General features: G+C 48.4%; 1 protein-coding gene across 1 annotated transcript in view; it reads left to right on the top strand.

Moving 5' to 3' along the window:
• The window catches only part of MAEA (macrophage erythroblast attacher, E3 ubiquitin ligase), a 497,771-nt gene that overhangs the window by 458,195 nt on the left and 17,958 nt on the right, over nucleotides 1–21,618 (top strand). Inside the window, exon 7 of the mRNA XM_086964234.1 lies at nucleotides 20,330–20,463. Within this exon, the coding sequence (XP_086820360.1) occupies nucleotides 20,330–20,463 (134 nt within the window). The remainder of the gene's footprint in view (nucleotides 1–20,329; nucleotides 20,464–21,618) is intronic.

Genomic DNA, 21,618 nt, shown 5'->3' with positions numbered 1-21,618 from the left:
CGCAGATGATGAAATGGCCCGCATGAAGGCGGAGGCCGAAACACTGACGGCGGTGGGCCTGGAAAAGCCCAAGGAAACCAAGAAGCAGTACCGCCCTTTCCAACGGCGGTTCGGAGGGCAAGGCCGAGGCCGGGGACAGGCTTCGGGGCACTCGCAACAGCAGCAGCCGTTCCGTAAGCCGTTCCAGAAGCGGCAGAAGGGCAGAGGAGGCCAGCAGTCGGCTTCGGCGCCCAAGGGCCAGGCGGGGCCTAGGCCCTAGGAACTTACTTCCCCCGGATCCGTTACCCACTCCGGTAGGGGGAAGCATCCAACTTTTTCTGGCAGAGTGGAGGAACATTACTCAGGACAAGTGGGTGCTGAATATTGTTTGCAATGGATACAGTCTTCGGTTCACCAGCCCTCCTCCAGCGATTCCCCCGGTCAGCTCGCAGTTTCAGCTGCGCGAGCTTCAGGCGGAGGCGGATATCCTGTTGAGGAAAAGGGCGATAGAGGACGTACCTCTGTCTCAGAGAGGAAGAGGTCTGTACTCCCGGTTCTTTCTGGTTCGCAAGAAGGACAGGAACGAGTTCAGGCCCATTCTGGATTTGCGACAGGCAAACAAGTGGATTCGCAGAGAAAAGTTCCGCATGCTGTCGTTGCACCAGATCTACCCTCAGTTGCAACAGGGAGACTGGCTTTGCGCTATAGACCTACAGGATGCTTACTTCCATGTGCCCATTGCACACAAACACAGGAAGTTCCTGCGGTTCCAAGTCGGCACCAATCACTATCAATACACAGTACTCCCATTCGGACTGAAGTCTGCGCCAAGGACATTCTCGAAGTGCATGGCGGTGGTAGCGGCACACCTGAGGAAGAACAAGGTGTTCGTCTACCCGTACTTGGACGATTGGCTGATCAAGGCATCCTCCTTCTCGGAAGCGCGAGCACACTTCCAGAAGACGTGCGTTCTCTTGAACAAGCTGGGGCTGCACATCAACATGGCCAAGTCTGTCCCGACTCCGGTCCAATGCATACAGTACTTGGGAGCCTCCATCAATACGCTGTCGGCAAGCGTGTCTCCTTCGGAAGAGCGACGATTATCACTCCTTCGGAAGGCTCAGGCTCTTATGACGACTCCATCTACAACAGTGAGGACGGTGTCTTCTCTACTGGGATCGATGGCCTCTTGTATCTTCCTGACGCCGCACGCACGGCTGCACATGAGACCGTTGCAGGAGTGCTTGGAGGATCAGTGGGATCAGAGGAATGGATCTTGGGACGACAAGATTCGCATGTCGCTGCATGCTCTTCAGTCCCTGAAGTGGTGGTGTTCGGCGGAGAATCTCCTCAGAGGGGTTCCCTTTCACAAGGACATTCCCACGCAGACTGTCGTGACGGATGCGTCTCTTCTGGGATGGGGAGCGCACTCCGGGACTCTACAGATTCAAGGCACGTGGTCACCGATGGAGGCCACGTATCACATCAATTTCCTGGAACTCAGGGCTGTTCCCTTGGCGCTGAAGGCCTTTCTTCCGTCCTTCCAGACCAACTCTCTGCTTGTACAGACGGACAATACCACCACGATGTATTACCTCAACAAGCAGGGGGGCTCGAGATCGCGCACTCTGTCGCAGGAGGCGCAAGCGATCTGGCACTGGCTCCTAGCCAGAGGACTGACGATAACGGCCACCCATCTACCGGTGTGCAGAATGTTCAGGCAGACGCACTGAGCAGACTGCTTCAGGAAAACCACGAATGGGTCATAAACGACGAAGTACTAGGAGAAGTCTTCGCAAGGTGGGGAACTCCAGACGTAGATTTGTTCGCCACCGCCGAAAACAGCAAGTGCAGAGACTTCGCCTCCAGGTACTTCCAGCAAGGGACGCTGGGGAATGCGTTATGGATCGACTGGACGAACAGCTTTCTGTACGCTTTTCCTCCCATTCCCCTGATTCCGGCGGTGCTCATCAAGCTGGCCCGGTCCAGGGCTCGGATGATACTCATCGCTCCGGAGTGGCCCAGGCAGTGGTGGTTCACGGACCTACTTCACCGGTCTCTCCTTCCTCACATCCGGTTGCCGTGCAGGCCGGACCTTCTCACGAAGTTCGGGGGACGGATGTTACACCCCAACCTCTCGTCTTTGAGTTTGGCGGCATGGCTCCTGAGATAGTGCAATATGGCCATCTGAATCTGCCCGACGATTGCATGGACATACTGAAGGAGTCCAAGAGACCTTCCACTCGGACTTCATACGCTTACAAGTGTAAGAGGTTTTGTATCTGGTGCCAGTCTAAGAACCATGATCCTACGACCTGTAAGGAAGATGTCATCCTTCCCTACCTTTTACATTTGGCGCAGTCTGGCCTTAATGTGCATTCCATTAAGGTTCATCTGGCTGCATTGACTGCCTACAGGAAATGCCCTTCACAGACGTCCTTTTTCCAGATCCCTGTGATCAAAGATTTTCTGGAAGGATTGAAGAAAGTATTCCCTCCTGTCAGGCTTCCCTCGCCTTCATGGGAATTGAATGTGGTGCTGTCCAGATTGATGAAGGAACCTTTTGAACCGATTCATAAGGCTTCGTTGCAGCACCTGTCCTGGAAGGCGACGTTCCTCGTGGCCATTACATCGGCCCGCAGGGTGAGTGAAATTCAGGCGTTGTGTTGTAATGAACCTTATACTGTATTTCATGCTGCTAAGGTTGTTATGCGTACTCACCCTAAATTTCTTCCCAAGGTTATTTCTGACTTTCATGTCAACCAGACTATAACTTTACCTACGTTCTTTCAGAACCCTTCATCCCCAGCGGAGAGGTCTCTCCATTCTCTGGATGTTAGGAGGGTGTTGAAATTTTATCTGGATAAAACCAAGGATATCCGTAGGTCTGACCAGTTGTTTATCAATTATGGATCGGTCAGGACAGGTCTTGCGACCTCTAAGCAGTCCATCTCTAGGTGGATTGTGTCCTGCATACAATTGTGTTATCAGAAAGCTAATAAGACCTTAGGAGGTAAGCCTAAGGCTCATTCCACCAGGGGCAAAGCTGCCACGACGGCTCTGCTCCGTAACGTGCCAATTGCTGAGATCTGCAAGGCAGCCACTTGGAAGTCGATTCATACCTTTGCTAAGCATTACTGCCTGGACACTGACGCCAGGGCAGACGCTCAGGTTGGACAGGCTTCGCTGCGGAATTTGTTCGCACAATAGTGGCATTATGTATTTATTCTCCACCGCCGCTTCGTTGTGGGGATGGGCTTGCCATTCTATTCACTAGATTATGACTATACACAGAGATCCCCTACTACAGAAGGAGTAGTTTCTGTCCTGTAACTCCAGTTCTGTAGTAGGGGTATCTCTGTTATAGTCATAAGCGCCCTCCCTCCTCCCCGGTGGAGAATTCTTCATGTGAACAATGCTGCAGGTCTGGCGTTTTATACGCCTTCAAAAAGAACTGAAAGTAAGTTGGACCTGCTATGCATTCTGGGATACTGGGAGAAGTCTGGAAAGTTCTCTTAAAGGCACAGTATCCTATTTAAGCCACATAATGGCAGCCTATGGGGCTTGTCTGTCCCTACCTTCCTCTCTATCATTCCTGAGTCTTGGACTGGGGGAGGCAGGTTTCTCTATGGTAGAAACTGGCAGGCTGGGCTGTGTGTGGTGATTTTTGGTGGAATTTCTAGTTGAAGTACTGGACAGTGTAGCCTGTGGATATAGGCTGCATTATTTGTATTTAAATTCTCTCTTAAGTGTCTTTGCAGTTTCTGCATGATTTTGACAACTTAAGAGATTATTTTTGATTGCCGGGGTCCACGCACATGGGCGGGACTATTCACTAGATTATGACTATAACAGAGATACCCCTACTACAGAACTGGAGTTACAGGACAGAAACTACTCCTTCATGCTCTGTGCCTTATGTCGTGAGACGGAGCTCTTAGGAGAAGGTTGTCTTTTTTCCTCACAATCGAGGCAAGGATGTTGGGGGAGGGTGTGGCGTAATGGCCAGAGCAACCGGCGTTAGAACTGTGAAACTGCTGCCGAGTTTGGAACTGGGGAACCAGGTTCGAATCTCGGCATTCGCTCAACTTCCTGTGATTCTGTGCAAAATCACTTATTCTCCCGGTTCCAAAAAAACATTAATTAATTTGTCCTTGTAACTGGTTCTCGTGTAAAGTGCTCCAGTACCTTCATGTCGAGAAAAAGCCACAGCACTTTGAGGTCTAGGTGAGAAGAGAGCATATGAAGGACTGGTGCTTCCTTGGTCCGAAGAAAGGCCTGTCTATAGTTACCGATGTCTGAAGAGGGTCTTTATGTCCAAGATGCGGCTTTCTCAGGAATTTCCTAAGTCCCCCTGGCATCCCTTTCCGTTAGTGTTACTGAGAATTTGACCTTTTTTAGGTCTCGCCTAGCGTTGCCGCGCACATGCGCAGCTCGCTTGGTGAGATTTATTGCTAATGAGTACTTTTAGAAAAGGGCTTTATGCCCCGCCCCTCATTTCTATTGGCTGGCATCACCGTTTATGCTAAACGGTGGCCGCCATTGGAAATTAGCTATCTGTGTTACCTCCCTTTGTCTTTTTGGGCCGGCCCACCCAGACTGGCTCGCCTGCATTACTGCTGTCATGACGAAGTTTCTTATCAGAAGCTTTGTCACGCTGCCTTGCACGCGCCAGTCTGGCTCTCTGATTTGGCGCTGTGAGAGCGCTCTTCATATGGTAACGGGCTTGTTGGCTACTGCTGCTGGTCACGTCGGTTTTACAGTTCCGGCGTATCCAAGATTCTACTTCCTGCTTCCAGCATCTGGGGAGGTGGTCGAGGGCAGCGCTGTGACAGCCAGAACCGCCTGAGGAGTGCCATCCCTGCTGAGTAAGCTAGGCTCCGTACAAGCACTGCGGCTGCACTCAGCCGCTGCAGGGTTGTCCCCCTGGGAGCACTGCGGAAGTGGCTCAGCTAGAGCTGAGTGCAGCTAGCGGCTTACCACTGTGCCCCGCATGCAATCTTTCGCCATTCTGCAACCGCAGCCTGGCCCCTTCCCTGGCGAGAATCCAAGCAGCCATACCCGACCACCATTCTGCCGCCCCTCACGCCAGCGCACCTCACTGTCCCCTACTAGGTTCTGAGACACAGGTAAAGGACGCAGCGTAACGTGTCTGGGTAGTGGCTAGGCTTGGCTAGCCTGATTGAGGGGGCTTGATCAAGTCTGCGCAGCCGTGCCCAGGAAGACCAGAAAAGCTCTGCTCTTTGGGCAGCTTTCACCACATTGCACGTGCCACATAGTCCTTGCCCTCCCTGATTTCCTTGGCCCCTATAGGTGCACCACCCTCCCCTTTGGGTCTGAGACCCAGAAACCCAGCGTTGGGCGTAAGCCCCCACCAGCCATGGCCGGCAGGTCAGTCTCAACATTAGAAACTAGAGCCAGGATTTATGTGGGTAGTTAGGAAATGGCACCTCCGCCTAGTGTACGCTAATCACATTCACTCTTATTTTGGACGGTGCCAACAGGAAGGGGTTGACCAGAACCCCCTTAATTACCGACTGAAGGCCTACTGCAAATGAGAAAGAGCATGTGCACACGTCTAAACTCTATAGTTGAGTGTGTACTATGTGTGTAACAATCACAAAACACATATATACGTCATGCAAATATTTCAAGAAGCAATAAACATTTCAGAAGTTCTTTTTGTGTTCTTCTTTTAATCTTGCCAGGTCACCCATCCAACACGTATTTCGTTTGGGAAGTGGACCCAAGACCTGATCAGGGCTTGAGGCAAAGTTGAAGATAAAGGGAATCTAATACTCTCAGCTGGTTGTAAATCTGTCCCGGCTGGCCTGAAGGTGAATGTGTGTGATCCTTCAGCATTACTCTACCCAGGGAATCTCTGAGCCGGTTCTATTTCGTCCCAGCTGCCCTGGAGGTTTAGCGTATCTTGTCCTTCAGCAATGTTTAATAACCATAAAAGACGTAAAAACTCGGAGAACCGGTGAACATTCCAACCAGGTTCGCAATGAGTGATGAACAGGCAGTGCGGCCACGAGAAGGTCCGTTGGAACTGCTGGAAAAGTAATACCAGAGGAGTACCTCGGCTGATCAGCGAGTGAGCTGTTTCTCAGGAAAACCGGCACCGCGTCTATGAACTGGTGCACAGGCTCTTTTTCAGTCTCCACATTAGTCTCGCCATCATCTCTGTCTCATAACAACATCTTCTCTGCATGGCAGGGGCTCCAAAAACACAGTGAAAATGTGCATTCATGAAGGATGAAGGTGCAGCCCTCTCTCCCACAAGGGAGGAGGTAACAGATCCTTCACTTCAGCCCCCTCGAACGCCTACACCCGCCCCTCTAGGGGAAGGGCAAGTTGGGCTAAGGGTGAGCAGCCTGGTTAGGGGTTCAATCAGCCTTTCAGACTCTGTTCTACCAAAATATCTGCAACTTCGCCAAGATTCAAAAGACCACTAGTCAAACAGTAACGATTGAGGGCTTTTTACAAGTCAAGAAACCAGCATTTGCAGTTGGGCAGAAGATTGCCAAAGACCAACATTCTTCGGCCCTGGAATATAGCGCCTCTCCTTTATTTCCTCGATTTCCTATGGCACTGGAAAAAAATAAATTTGAACAAGATCCTCCGTTGCCCCTCCTTAACCCGGCAAGTAGCTTTCGGAAATCAGGTGGGAACCATCACACAGACCAGCATCCCTCCCAAGGGCCGCGGCACGCCCTCTTCAGTCTTCTACTTTCACAATTTTGCAGCCATTAACTGTCTACCGTCGGGAGGGTTTCTTAATTGTAATTGTAAATTGATACTTGTATAGCGCACTACTCACCCGCAAGGGTCTCAAGGCGCTTGTACGAATACCGCTGTGGAACCCATCCTGGCTTTCCCTGTGAGGCGTCCACTCCTGGGCACCCCCAAGGTGGAGGCCAGGCATCCTTAGCGTTGTGGGGGCCGTTGTGGAGATTAAGCAAGCTATTGCCCAGAGTTGCAGAGTGGGACTCCATGATTGGAATAGGCACCGAGGCGAGAATGATCAGGTCCGTGGAAATTTGAGCCCAAGACCCACCGAGGCGGGGAATTGAACCCTGGTCCCGGGCTAGACTTCTGCATCAGGGTCTGCCGCTCTAACCATTGAGCCACACTTCTCCACGTTTCGTAAAGGTGCTCCAGCACTTGCTGGAAATCCTCACGAGGACTGGGGCTGGCTCGCAACTGAGCCAATGTGCGACCACCTTCAATGCAAGGAGAATAGCAAATCTGATCCGGAAAAGAAGACCTGACCGTGCCCTTGTCCCCAGCAGCACTGCAGCAGCCATTTACAAACAAGACTGGGAGTGCTGGTCTTGCGCACTGGAAGAGCTGTTCAAATTCTGCATAATCACCGAAACCTCACCAGCATCTTGGCACGGCTCGATCTTACACCCGATTTACAACCAGCATTTGCAATGCACCAGGTCTCGCATTTACGTGAGTTTCATCTATTGACATTGTAAATGACAATGCCTTTTATTTATGTTTTGGTTTTTGAAACCTAAATAAAACTCATTGTCATTTACAATACCAATAGCACCAACTCGCGTAAATGCGAGACCTATTGCATTGCACATGCTTGTTATGCATAGAATTGTGGGAGGATTTAGTAACTTTGCTGTGCAATGCAATTGGTTGCGTTAAGGCGGCACTTTGTAGCGCTACCCTTTGCAAACGTGGTATGGAAGTTTATTTACAATTTGATATAGTGCGGACATGGCCCGAAGGCATGGGAGCGCTTTTCAACAGTGGCGGGACATATGGGATCACAATGGGTTCCAGTTATAGAAATCAAACACGAACGTTTATTTCGGTAAATACCACACGAGATATTTACAGATTGTTATAAAATCACTAGAATTTGATTAAAATAGAGAACTTCCTTCGCCTATTTTATGATTGCTCGATGTTTTTTTGCTGGCGAGTCCGCATCTGTCTACTCCAATGTACTGCAGTGGTACAGTTACTCCTTGTTTCCACTGGGTGGCGGTAAAAGATAAGCGATGCCACGTCGCCTGACGCTGTGAATTTATTCTTTTTAAGCTTTGCTTCGAGAGGAGCGGACTGTGGCAGGATAACGAGGCCGTCCTTTATAAATGGACTTGGTGTTTTCACCTTTTATATCTATGAATGTTCTAACTTTGTCTAGGCTATTTATATTGCTGCTGCTGGTCATTACTCTGCTCGCGCCTTCCATTACTTTACCATTATCTTAATTATAAACCTAATGGAATGTTGGCCCCGTGATCCTGGCCGCTGATTTGCTGCTCCGGCTGGGATTTATGGTCGGCAGACACTTGCCCAGCTAACAGGACAACTTAAAGTTTTGCGCTGCTTTTTCAATTTTGTAAAAATAAATAAATCCATAAATATAAGATTGTCTCTTTAACATGTCTAAAGTCGGATACCTCGTGTACGCAAGGCAGAGCTGTTACTTATAATCTATAACCTCCGCGCACCCACCTCACTGAAACGGGGGCAGAGAAGACTTACAAATGAATAGTGTTTCGATTTAGGTTTTTAGCGAGTACTCCGTTAGTAGCACCATAAAAAGCACGGTAGTTGTAGCCACGCTGCGAAGTATAGGCAAGGAGTGAAAAAGAAATGGAAACGTGCTCCAAACGCATCACATCCCCTCCGCCCCCAGATTATGCTTTTCTCTATACTGCAGCCCAGAATACACAAGATTCCCAGGCCGGCGTCGATCTCCTCTTTACAGGGCAAGCACCTGGGTGCCGGACCACCCCTGAAGAGTTCACCCTCCCAGCCCCATGCCAGTCACTCCCGCTGCTCAGCTGTTGTTTGGACGCTACGTTTGCGCTGTTTTTTTAGCCTCTCCGTTTGTTCGTTGCCTATCAAGGGATGTACTTCTGCCTTCACTGCGATGCATGATGGGACTGTTTTACATCTAAAAAGTTTGCTTGATCATCAATTCAATTCTTTATTAAGATTTGGATCTCAAATGAGGCCCACAGAAAGCTTAAGACTAATTGCACTAAAATTAAATCACATTATATCATAATAGTATTGAATAAATACATATTCAAATAATTTATCCACAATTATATAAATACATATATTGGCATAGTTCCAGAAGACTAGGGTACAGCACTATGAAACAAATATTCCATTTGCTGTCCAGAAAATTCTCCCTAAAAATATGGTGCTGGGTGGTATATAAATTCATACTGCAAATAAAAGGAAAAATCTGCCCCCTTGACAACTATAGAGCTAAATCCAGCAAAATTCATGCGTATATTATAGTGGAGTGGTGTGGCTCACTGGTTAGAGGCGGCAGACCCAGAAGCAGAGAACGGCCCGGGACCAGGGTTCAATTCCCGACGCGGCAGGGTCGTGGACCAGGGTCAGCGGACTCGATAATTCTCGCCTCGGTGCCTACTCTAACCAGGGATCACACTCGGCAACTCTGGGCATTAGCTTGCCTCATCTCTACAACGGCCCCCCACATTCGCCGGGGATGCCTGGTTTCACCTTGGAGATACCCAGTACGGACCATCTCACAGGGATAGCCAGGACGGGTTCCCCAGCGGTCTACAGCGCCACGACGCCTCAGGGCAGCAGTGCGCTTTACATTACATTACATTCAATATAATTAAGACTTCTATGGATAAAAGCAATTCATAAAACATAGAAAGAAAAGTTCTAATTTGTGCAAATGCTCCATTTCTACCTCAAAACCCACTCCCTCATAGCAGCAAAAGTATGTGGAAATTACTCTTACAAAATATGATCAATAAACAATCTTAAGAGGAGGAGCTACGCGGGCATCCAAGATGGTCGCGTGAGCAGAGAGCTCCCGAGACCCGCGCCGTCCTCCTTTATCTATCCTTCACCTATCCTGGTCATTTCGACGGGCTTTTGCAGCGCTATCATCGCTGATGCTACTGATCCTTTTCCGGTCGAAATCGGACCCTGGGGACCATTTTTCTGCAACTTGCAACTTTCTGGCCTACCCACGGGCGCGACCGGGGACTCGGCTGCCCACTGTGGCCGACCTGTAATTGAACAACAACGGCTGCCTGGCACCTGGCCCGCCGGAGGTGTATTGCTTTCACTTTCGGTTTCCTTCCCTTTGTTCCCGTCTCCTCCTACTCTGCCTTGCCTGCTGCCCTCTCAGTCTGCACGCTCCTCCGTTGGACTGGCAAAGAGGCCGCTACACCTCTGTCTCAGTGGCGCATCGGAGTTTCGAGACTTTTCTACCTGCCCGTCACTTCCTTTGCTAACCGGCAGTCTCTGATTGCGAGATGGCGACGAAAGTGGAGGCCGAAAGACGTCGGAAGGCTGCGTCCCGGGGGGGATCGATCCAGACGAACATGATCGAACGCTATACCCAGCCGAGAGGCTCCCCCGGGGCCGTATGCATGGGTGCTGAAGGACTTCAAACGGACACATCGTCTACGTCGGAAGTGTCGCTCCAAGACCTTATGGCTGCCATTACTGGGCTCAAGGCTGACATGGGCCAACAGTTTGAAGCCGTAGTGACCAAAATAGACACGGTGGCGGTGGATGTGACTCTGATTCGAGCCGACCTGGCCAAAACGAATGAGCGGGTGAAGGCACTGGATCTTAAAACGTCGAGCCTGGTGAACGACATGGCTGAGGCGCAATCCGAAATTGGCAATCTGCGTGCATCGCACGACATACTGCTCAGGCGGATGGAGGACTATGACAACAGGGCCAGGCGAAACAACATACGCCTTGTCGGAGTGCCGGAAGGCGATGGTGCGGTAGCGACCGACCTTTTGGTCGAGGAACTGACAGTCGCCCAACTGGCTCCGGCAGGACTTAGTAAGTTCTTTGCCGTAGAGCGCGCTTATCGTTTTCCCGGAGGCCAAGTGAAGCCGGGGAACCCGCCGAGGCCTATCATTGCCAGGCTCTTTCACTACCGGGACAGGGATGCTATCCTCCAGGCCGCCCGTAAACATGGTCCCCTAAAGTATGACAATGCCTCTGTCTCCATATATCCCGACTTCCCTCCTCAAGTGCAGCGGCAAAGATCAGGTTTCCTCGGAGTGAAGCGTCGCCTAAGGGACCGGGGACTGAAATATGCCATGCTGTTTCCGGCCCGGCTCCGGATCGAATATCGGGAACGTGCCTATTTCTTTGATCAACCTGAACGTGCAGCCGACTGGTTGGACTCGTTGCCGGCAGATGACTTTGGGAGCGGAGGCCCTGGTGGTGCGGAAGGTGGTGCAGCGGCCCAGGAGTAACAGATGCCCTGGAGGTTTCGATTGAGACTATGCAACGTATTGTACATATTGACTTATTCCCTAATGACTCTGCCCGTGGCGGCGCGGTAACGGGTGATTTCTCCCTTCCTCCTCGGGGGGTTCTTTGTGTAGACGTATGGGGCGACAGGCACACTGCAGTTGGGGGTGGCTTTTTAGTCAGCAGGGGTGCAGGGAGGGGGGTGTTGTAACGGGTTTGGGTTCTGGGGTCGGTGTTTGGGGACTGGGTTGTGTTTCGTTTACTTTGTTCTGTTCTCTGTTTCATGGTATTTCATATCTTGCAATGACTGTTCATAGTGGGTCCGGCTGGGGGGTGGGTGTGGAATGTTTTTGTCGTAATGGGGGGGGGGTGAAATGCGGATTCTTTCTTGGAACGTAAATGGTCTGGGTGACAGGATTAAGCGGGGCATTGTACTGCAATTCTTGAGGCGCCACGCCCCTGATGTTGTGTTCCTTCAGGAGACCCACTTGATTGGCAATGCTTGCAAGGCCTTAGACCGCCGGGGTTATCGACTGGTTGCACATGCGGGTTTCACCTCGGGTTCCCGGGGTGTGGGTATTATGGTAAAGTCTTCCCTTGCTCTTGCTATTGATGATGTTATCCTGGATGGGCGTGGGCGGTATGCTGCTGTTTCGGGGAGGTGGGAGGGTAAACAGGTCGTGTTTGTTGTTGTCTATATCCCCCCGGGACTGCAGGCTACCACTTATGCTGATTTAGGCAGGACTCTCCTTGGGCTGCCAGATGGCTTGTTGGTCCTGGGCGGGGACTTCAATTCTGTCATGTCCGGCGACTGCGACCGACTACCCCCCAGAGTATTGCCACAGTCCCAGATGTGGCTCAGTGAAATGGCTGATACGTTTGGCTTAGTGGATGTCTGGCGCTCACTGCATCCCACACTCCAACAATACACCTTTCACTCTGGTGCGCACGGCAGCCTCTCCCGTATCGATTATTTTCTTATGTTAGCCTCCACTTTGTCCACTGTTCGTGAGATTCGGCATCTTCACCGGGGTATCTCGGACCACTCCCCCCTGCTGATTACGATTTCTGTGGGGGGTCTGCCTGGTAATAGAGTTCCCCCGATCCCTCCCTGGCATTTTAAAAACCCCCGGCTCCGCTCCGATGTGATTAAGGCAATAGATTGCTATTTTTCTGAGAATCTGGGCTCAGTCACTTCCCCCACTGTTCTCTGGGAGGCCTTCAAGACGGTTATTCGGGGTTCCGCCCTGTCACTCATTGCTACTGAGCGTAGGGTCAAGAGGGAGGCTGTTGTGGCTCTTGAAACCGAAATCACTGCGCTTGAAAGTGAGTTGGGTGGGAATGACACGCCTGCACTGTTGCACGAATTGGAATTGAAACAAGCAGACTATAAGGCCTGTGTCACGGACGCTGCTAAATTGATGCGGTCCAATCAACTTGGTCGACTGTATGATGTGGGTGACAAGGCTAGTAAGCTTCTTGCGTGGCTGGATAAGACTGAGCGTGCGAGTCGTGTTGTTCCCTCCATTGTTCGTGATTCTGGTGTGAATGTCTCTGATCCGGGTGAGGTTGTTGAGTGCTTTGTTGACCACTTCCGTATGGTTTATACGCCTGTTAGTGATCGAGATGAGGCCGACTCCAGGTTACTCCTGCGTGACATCGCCTTGCCTACTGTGTCTGAAGCGGACTGCCTCGCTCTGGAGGCCCCCTTTACTGTCGACGAGATTGCCCTCGCAATTCGTTCCCTTCGCTCGGGTAAGGCAATGGGCCCTAATGGACTCCCCATTGAACTTTACAAACTTTGTCCCGACAAGATGGCCGCCCACCTGCGTCACATGTTTCTCGAGGCGGCTGAGGCTGGATGCCTCCCCCTTGAGCAGCGCCTCGCTACCATAGTGGTCATTTATAAGGATGGCACACCTCGTGACCAATGTGCCTCGTACCGCCCCATCTCCCTCCTTAATGCGGAACCCAAAATCCTCGCTAAGGTGCTGGCCAATCGGATGCTTGCTGTGATTTGTGACCTGATCCACCCGGATCAATCCGGTTTCATCCCTCACAGGAACACTGCTCTTAATTTGCGTAGGCTCCACAGTGTTCTCGCGAGAGCTTCTATTCTCGCCGAGCCAGCAGTGATCGCCTCCCTTGATGCCACGATGGCATTTGACACCATTGAATGGCCCTACCTATGGGCAGCCCTCGCCAAATTCGGCTTTGGCCCCAACTTCATCGCATGGGTCAAGCTTCTTTATGAACAGCCGCTAGCTCAGGTCGCGGTGAATGGAAGGTGCTCGGACCCCTTCCCCTTGGGCCGTGGCACACGTCAAGGATGTCCCCTTTCTCCGCTTTTGTTCGCTTTGGCACTCGAACCTCTTGCCGCGTGGCTCCGGTGGGAACCCTCGATCAAAGGGATCCGATGGTCCCCTGACCTCGAGGATCGTGTCTCTTTGTATGCGGATGACATCCTCCTTTATCTTACTTCCCCTCAGAAGTCACTCAATGTTCTCTTCGACGTCCTCACGTCCTTCGGTAAAAACTCGGGACTGGTCATTAATTGGACCAAGTCCTGTGTCTATGCCATAGCTGGTACTCTACCGCCTCTCCCGCGCAGATTTCCCATCCTGGTAGCGACTGACGGTTTTAAATATCTGGGGGTCCATGTATCCATGATCTCTTCGGTCCGCTATGAGCGGAACTTGTATGCCCCGCTCCGCAGACTGAAGCAGGATGTTCGGCGATGGCGCGATCTGCCCTTATCTCCATTGGGCCGGGCGGCGCTCTTCAAAATGATGTCGCTTCCCCGCTTCCTCTATGCCCTGCAAAATTTCTTCGACCCCGTTCCAGCCCGCTATTTCCATGAAGTCGAGAGTTTGCAGCGGCAACTTATCTGGGATGGCCGTGCCCGCATTGCTTTATCTAAGCTCACGCTCTCCTGGTACGACGGAGGTATTGCGCTGCCGGATATTAGACGATACTACTGGGCCTCGCACCTGAGCGCCATCAACCATGCGACATACTCTCCGGAGCCCGCCCCTGCCTTTGCTTTAGATAAACTGCTGTTGCCCGGTGGTAACTTTAATAGGGCGCTATATTCTAAGGCCCCCTTTAGACTCCTTACGGGCCCGACGAAATGTGCAGTGCGGGCGTGGCGAGACGCTACGGTGGCCACGGGCTGGGGTGGTAGACTGACACGGATGACGCCACTGTATGACTCGGAACGACTGGGCAACCTGTGGAAGACGAAAGGGTTTGAGAAATGGGACATGATTGGGATAAGTACTGTGGGGGACCTTTGGACACGTGGCGCGGTTAAGTCCTTTGAATCACTAAAGCTGGAATACCGGCTCGATGATAGGGAGCACTTCCGATATATGCAGGTGAGACATGCCTTGTCTTCTGTCTTCCTCTCCGGTACGGACGTTCCGCAGTCCTCCCCTTTGGAGGATCGAGTTCTAGATGGCCACGTCCCAGACAGTACCATCTCCTTGATTTATAAGAAACTTATTAATAACAGAGCTGACCAGCTCGAGAAGCTCCGGGCTGCCTGGACTGCTGACGGACTCGAATTGGACGACGAGGACTGGCAGTCCGCTGTCTCCTCCCCTAAGGAGGTGGCTATTCCGGCACGACTTCGCTTTGTCCAACTGAAAATCCTCCATCGCGTGTATCTCACTGGAATGCGTCTGGTGCGAATGGGTCTGGTTACAGACGGACGCTGCAAGCGTGGGTGTGGGATGGATGGTACCTTTCTTCATGTTCTGTGGGAATGTCCAATGATTGTAGCGTACTGGTCTAGGGTGCATGACGTTATGAGTCGTGTCATGGGGGTCCCATTGCTTCCTGAGGCGCGTCGTTGTCTGTTGAATGTGTGGGAACCGACTGACTGCACCGCTGCCCAGACACTTTGGGTCACCCTAGGCAATATGATCGCGAAGAGGGATATTGCGCAGCTCTGGGGCTCCCCTAGACCGCCAGTGCTAAGTGCCTGGAAAGAGAACATGGACTGGTCCATGTTCCGAGAGAAGACGGTATACGAGGCCCGGGGGCGTCCGGGGAAGTGGTCCAGAGTTTGGGCCCCCTGGAATACTTACCGTGGAGACATTTGTTCTCCTCCACTTGACTACGAGGTCCCTCTCCCCTCCTCTCCGTGATTTACGTTCCTCTCCTCTACTCACCACATGCTTTGCTCTCTTGTGCGCGCCACCCCCCCCCATGCCCTCGTTGTTTCTCCTGCATCCATTCCCCCCCTCCCACCTCCAGCAACCCTTGCCACTATGATACCATGTGTTTGTTGTTTGTGTTCTCTTCGACAAAAACATAAAATTAAACCTTTCTTATCCTAATTGTATGATATTACGCTCTTGCCGATAATGTTGATGTGATAGATTGCTCCAGCAACGTACTGCCTCGTATTGCACTTTTCGCTCAGCCTGTTTTTGTCATAGTGGCCGGCCCTGCGGGGTTGTGGGCAGACGCTGTGTATTGTGCATTTGTAAATAAAGGTTTAAAAAAAAAAAAAAATAATAAAAAATAAATAAACAATCTTAACAAAAGTCTGCATCTAGATCCGCAGTTTACATTCTTACTAATCACACAGTTATCAGAGCCCAAAATAATGAACTTATATTCAGTTTTAGTCTCCCATGGTTCCTGGCTTGATCATCCTTGTGCCATATCTCACCGTTCATTACCTACACTATGGCTGCGCACCTCATCGTGTGTACATGTTGGTGAACGTACTTAGCTAACCCAGGAGTGGGACTCAATTTCCCTGGGTGTGGCTTCTCTCTTGAAGTCCTTAAACATTTCAGTCCCTTGCTTAATAAGGACTTTGGACCTGTGACACAAGACGGATTGGGTACTGCTATCTCTCCCTCTCCTGAAATCTCATTTTCTGCAGGTCTTCTAAACTGTTGCTCTTTACCTAGACATGCACTTGATATTTACAATTTTCTAATTGATAGTAACTGGTATTTGCTGTTCCTCAACACAACCTGGTTAAATACCGTTCTACCATCGATGTTGCTCTAACAATTCCCCAAGACTTCTCTATCAAGCATTTTGATAGCAATGATAGAAAAGGGGGTGGGTGGCCATTATACATTGCTATTTTTTTCTTGCTCTGTCTCTGAACGTAACAATGTTAATAATATTGAAGGCGTGTCCATCAATATTATTTTAGCTCCTACTTTCGCAGTATCATGCATGCTTATTTGTTGCCCGCATGAAGCCACATCTTTACAGCTTTTGACTAACACTTTAGGTCAACTATGTTCACTGCATACTAACTTTGTTGTATTAGGAGATTTTAACCTTTCAATAATGATTAATCTCTTCAAAATTCTCATTTCCAAAAGTATTTTATTCATACTTGATTTTTTTCATACTTGTTTTTTACTTTTCGTGAGATTTCACAAACTTTCCATAGATTCTCACTGATATTAACTTATGTTAGTCCTTCCACATTAATCCTTCCAATGCATTTCGGCTTGAACGAGCCTTCATCGGGGAAGTCTAAAAAAGTAAATACAACACCATAACTATGTATTCCTCCTCTATTCATAATTTTAACATTCTAATCAACATATTAGTGAAATGTAAATACATGCATGTATACTAAAGTGAAGAATCGTGATTTGCAAAACATCGTAATATGCAAAACAATTCTATGAGCATTCCTGTAATCAAACGATCATTTAAAACTGAAACGGAGGTTTAAACATGAATCATAAAAGCCTTTCACAGCGCTACGTTGTATCACAATGTTTAAACTAACTCGCGGTTATTCAATGGGCATTGTACTAAAGATTACGCGCTGAACTGTAACAACCAAAGTAACTGCTCCCGAGCCTCAAGCTTAGCGGGTTGCATCGCCGGTTCTTACCGTGGTTCAAGATTTACTTGCTCTACTCTCATAGAGCTGTCGCCATGTCTGGCATGTGCCTAGAGTCAAAAAGGCCCGCACTGGTGGGAGAAGATTCTCATTTAATACGGCAAAGCTTTGGAACTCGCTCCCCCTAAAACTTCGAGCTGAACCCTGTACACTGCGTTTCCGCAAAGGTCTTAAAACCTTTCTGTTTCCGGCATAACGCCTCGATGCTGTCCCCTCTACCATCTGATGTTGTCTGGAAGCGCCGGGATGCCCAAGGGTAGCTGCGCGCTATATAAGATTTTAAATAATAATAATAATAATAGCAGAGACCAAGCCCTGCTACGGCTCAAATCTTTCATTAGCAAGCATACCCAGGCAGTTTTTTTTCTCCTTTCACCTCTGCAGCAAAGCCCCTGGATTTTGGAGTCCCACATGGTTTGGCTCTTAGCCCCACCCTTTTTAATAATTTCTTGGAACCCCTAGCTAAAATCGTTGAGTCCTGGGGAGTGGGACTTGTATCCTAAGTGGATGATACTCAAATCCTCCTTGCTTTTCAGGAACATGCTTCATCATCCTTGAGTTTTTTTCAGTCTTGTCTCAATTTAGTGGTGGCCTGGATGAATGCTAGTTACTTGCAACTCAACTCAGATGAGACTGAGATTATTTCCTTGGCATCCAGTCCATTCCTGACTCGAGCCTCTGGTGGCTGTTTGAAATGAGCCCGGCCTTGAATTAGTAAGCTGGGTACAGAGTCTAGTGGCCCACCATTGGTGTCTCGGCAGACCCGCCGAGTTGAGGGTCGTATCGGGACACAGTGATATGACACAGGCAGAGGTCAGGGGCTTGAGAACCATACATAGATCCATTGTATGGGTGGACCGAGACACCAATGGTGGGCCACCCGACTCTGTATCTGACTAACTGATTCAAGGCAGATATTTTATTATTATACTATTTGTGCAGAGTGACACTTTTTATCTTTGGTCTTGAGGAATGCCCAAGAACTCAGAGTCATATATGGGCATAAACATATCGACCTCATAATAAGTAAACTGCGCTATTGACGCACAGTTTTTTACTCTGTTTTTAATCCTATCGACCGGAGGCCCCAGAATAAATTACGGTTTTTTCCCACCAGAGAGACACTTTTAAACTGTTAGTCCTTTGCCCTCTACCCCTCACTCAGATCCCTGATACTGCTCATCTTTTACAAAATACCTCCGCTCCTCCCTGGCTGTGGAGTTGTAGCCCACAGACGGTACCTCGCGGTCCTGCTGTGAGGAGGAAACCCAATGATGAAGCATGTCACCTGCTGGTGAGGGTTCTCATCCTTACAACTACACAACTTTGTCTCTCCATTCCCTTCTCTATTTAGTCCTATTTTATACCAGACGTACTCTATATGTGAATTGATAATATTAGGGAGCGTGATTTCTTTGGTTAGATGCTCACTCCCCTTGTGTGATTTATGGAATAAAAGTCCGTCATGAATAAAACTGAAAATGAGGACTCTTTTAAGGCATATCAACCCTTTCTTCCTCGGCACACATTTAATTTGGCCTAATATAATATGCAAACTAAATGGTCAAGATACCTAGTGTAGGATCAATTACAAGAGAGGGCCATACTGAGTCTCAGCCCGAGTCAAAAGGTGACATCAAGCTGAAGATTAAGCATGACCAGAAGCTTAAGCTTCTGGTCATAACTTAAGCAGTTATTAGCCTTAAGCTAATAACTGTCCGCCAGTTGAATCTATACAACAAAACAAATCAGCCTGAGTCGGAACAATTAGCTCAAGACAAAACACACCTTCAATATGACAATGACCAGTGTACCATTCACGTGGACCATGTTTCACAAATTCTTTGGAATTGCGTTCCTTTACCACCCCAAAAGATCTTCCCACAATAAGCACCAGAGGAAGTAGAAATCCTCTTCTTCCTTGAGTAAACCCTCCTGCTTGTTCAACCATCCAGAGTGTGGACACTGGACTCTTAGATGTCATCTGGGAAAATCCTGAAATTGAAAAATATGAAGCTTGATTTCCAGGCGCCATTGACTGGCCTTGCTCATGTCAATTTCTTTCCGCTAGCGATGCTGGATTTGTTCAGTAATGTGCTTGTAGACTGAGCTCCAGTTCCTAACGTTGAACCCAATCCTGAGATTCTTGTGACTCCAGCACTTCTGACCCTGACAAGTTTGCACCTATTTGGGTTCCTGTCCTGGTGCCTAATAAGTCATCAAAACCAGCCAAGGCAGCTTCACCCATTTAGTCAGTGCCATCTTTGATGTCGAGGCAGATGGTGGTGTCCTTGGAGCAAACCCTTGTACAACCTTAAAAGTCTACTGAAATCATTCAGTTAGTAGAAGAAAACGTCAGAGCATGTTTTGATATCCTGCCCTTGACAGAGCACCTTTCTAGGGCCCAAATATTTGCCTGGATGGAAGAACTATTTGGGTCCTAAACATAGGCCCTTGCCTTGGCTGATAAACATTTTATTCGTACGGAAAAAAAAATACACTGAGGCAGATAACACTGTTGCCCCTTATAACACTTATGTTGATATACAAAATGCAAGTAGCCAGGCTTCACCAGAAGAGGACATCTCTTACCCTCCCTGTTCTCCTTCAAAGGAAGTCTTTTCATTTACTATGGTGGGATGAAAAGCAGCAGAAGCTTTGGATTTGAGCTGGTTCACTTTTGTGATGCCGTTTTAGCCTTTCTATTCCTCTGTCTTTCAATTTTATTTATGTTTCTCTTTCTTCCTCTTGGTAATGTCTGATACAGAAAAATAAGCGCTGGTCCCCAAATATTAGTGCTGGTGGCCCCCAATGGCAACGACCAGCTCCAAGGCCCGCCCAAATGACTGTAGACTTATTCTCGCCAGGGAGAAGATGAAACTGAAAAGAAAACTTGGAGAAAACTAACTTTCAATTTTCTTGGTCCAGCACTTCATGGCAAGTCCATGGTTGTAGATAAGTAACATTTCCTTTATTTTACTTATCCTCACAATTAAAAAATAAAGTTCTCGATGTAACATTTTTTAGGCACAAGGAATAGGCTGTAATTAGTTGTTCTCATTAATTGCTGTATATTTTATCTAAACTAAACATATTTTCTTCAATTTGAAAATGCTATATTATCCTTCTATTTCCCCTTTTGGACCAATTGTTCGTTTTGTTCTTCTCAGTTTTGTGACATGACTTGTTTTTTAATTGATGCAGGATCTTCTGGACCCCGCACGGTGGAGAATGTTGATTCAGCAATTTCGATATGATAACTACAGACTACACCAGTTGGGGAATAACTCGGTCTTCACTATAACTCTTCAAGCTGGCCTCTCCGCTATAAAAACTCCGTATCCTTTTGAATCCGACATATATTTCACATTGTTATAGAGCTAGTAATCAGTAACTTTTCAAGTATGGAACCTTCCATGGGGTCTTGTGCGCCATTTTTTCCTCAACCGGTAGATGTATGCGTTTGGAAAGTGTGCAATGCATGTCCTTATATAATCCTCCATTTTGTTTTGAGCTAAACTGTAAATAGATTTTACAGTCTTGCTGTGTGGCTATTTCCTTCGGTTTTTTCCAATCTTTTAGAATTATCTCAGGAGCTCACTTATCTTAGTTTAGGTGTTTTGTATCGTTTGCTAAGGTGTGTTTCATTGCTATTGTGGCTTTTAATATACTGTTTACTTCAAGGGGCTGCTATTTTTTGTATGCCTATATTTGTCATTGTCAAAATTTGTGTTTAATGATCCACTGTAAAGTGTTTTCCCTTTGTAAATTGATCTGATTATTTACTTATTTTGTGGTGTCTTGGTTCATTTCACTTTTTTTCTGAGAGTAAATGAGCTTCTGGTCTGTCCCTAACCCATGGTCATGTCAGGTAAAAAGAGGAAGCAGGAATACTGGTTTTCACAATGTATTTAGCAAACGTTATGTGTTTGAAGACTAGGACTGTTGTCCTTTAAGGTACCTCGGCTGCATTGTCATATTCCACACTCTGTTTGGAGACCCCTGCCTCTTAGTCGGAGAGACCGAAACTGCCTCTTGAATAAAGAATAGTCAACGGGGGCAGGTACTCCACGTGTGTGTCCCACACATAGTAGCCATCACTTGACTACACACTCCCTACTGACAGTACACTTTCACATAGTTTTAACTATTGCTGTGCTTCCCAAACTTTAGACCCATTGATCCCATTAAAATCTCTGCCACCATCATACTTGAGAATTTTTTTTTTAAAGTGCTTAATTTTTGCTTTCCTAAATGCTGAACGTGTACAGTTCATATAAAGGTATTTACATTTTAGGTGTGTGTTGCAAAAATGACATCCTACAACCTTTCCTCAGTTTGGGAAACACTGACCTACTTGATTTACAGTCTTAGTTGTGGTGTGAAGGGCAATTGAGGAAAACTGTGAAAGTGTCACAACCAATTTCAGTTTAAAAAAAAAAGCTTTGTACCATAGAAATAAATGTTCTTACCCTTACTTCTGGTCGTGCAGA

The sequence above is a fragment of the Lissotriton vulgaris genome, chromosome 3_2, assembly GCF_964263255.1.
Source record: "Lissotriton vulgaris chromosome 3_2, aLisVul1.2, whole genome shotgun sequence".
Lineage (NCBI taxonomy): Eukaryota > Metazoa > Chordata > Amphibia > Caudata > Salamandridae > Lissotriton > Lissotriton vulgaris.
This window is presented reverse-complemented; position numbering and strand designations above follow the sequence as displayed.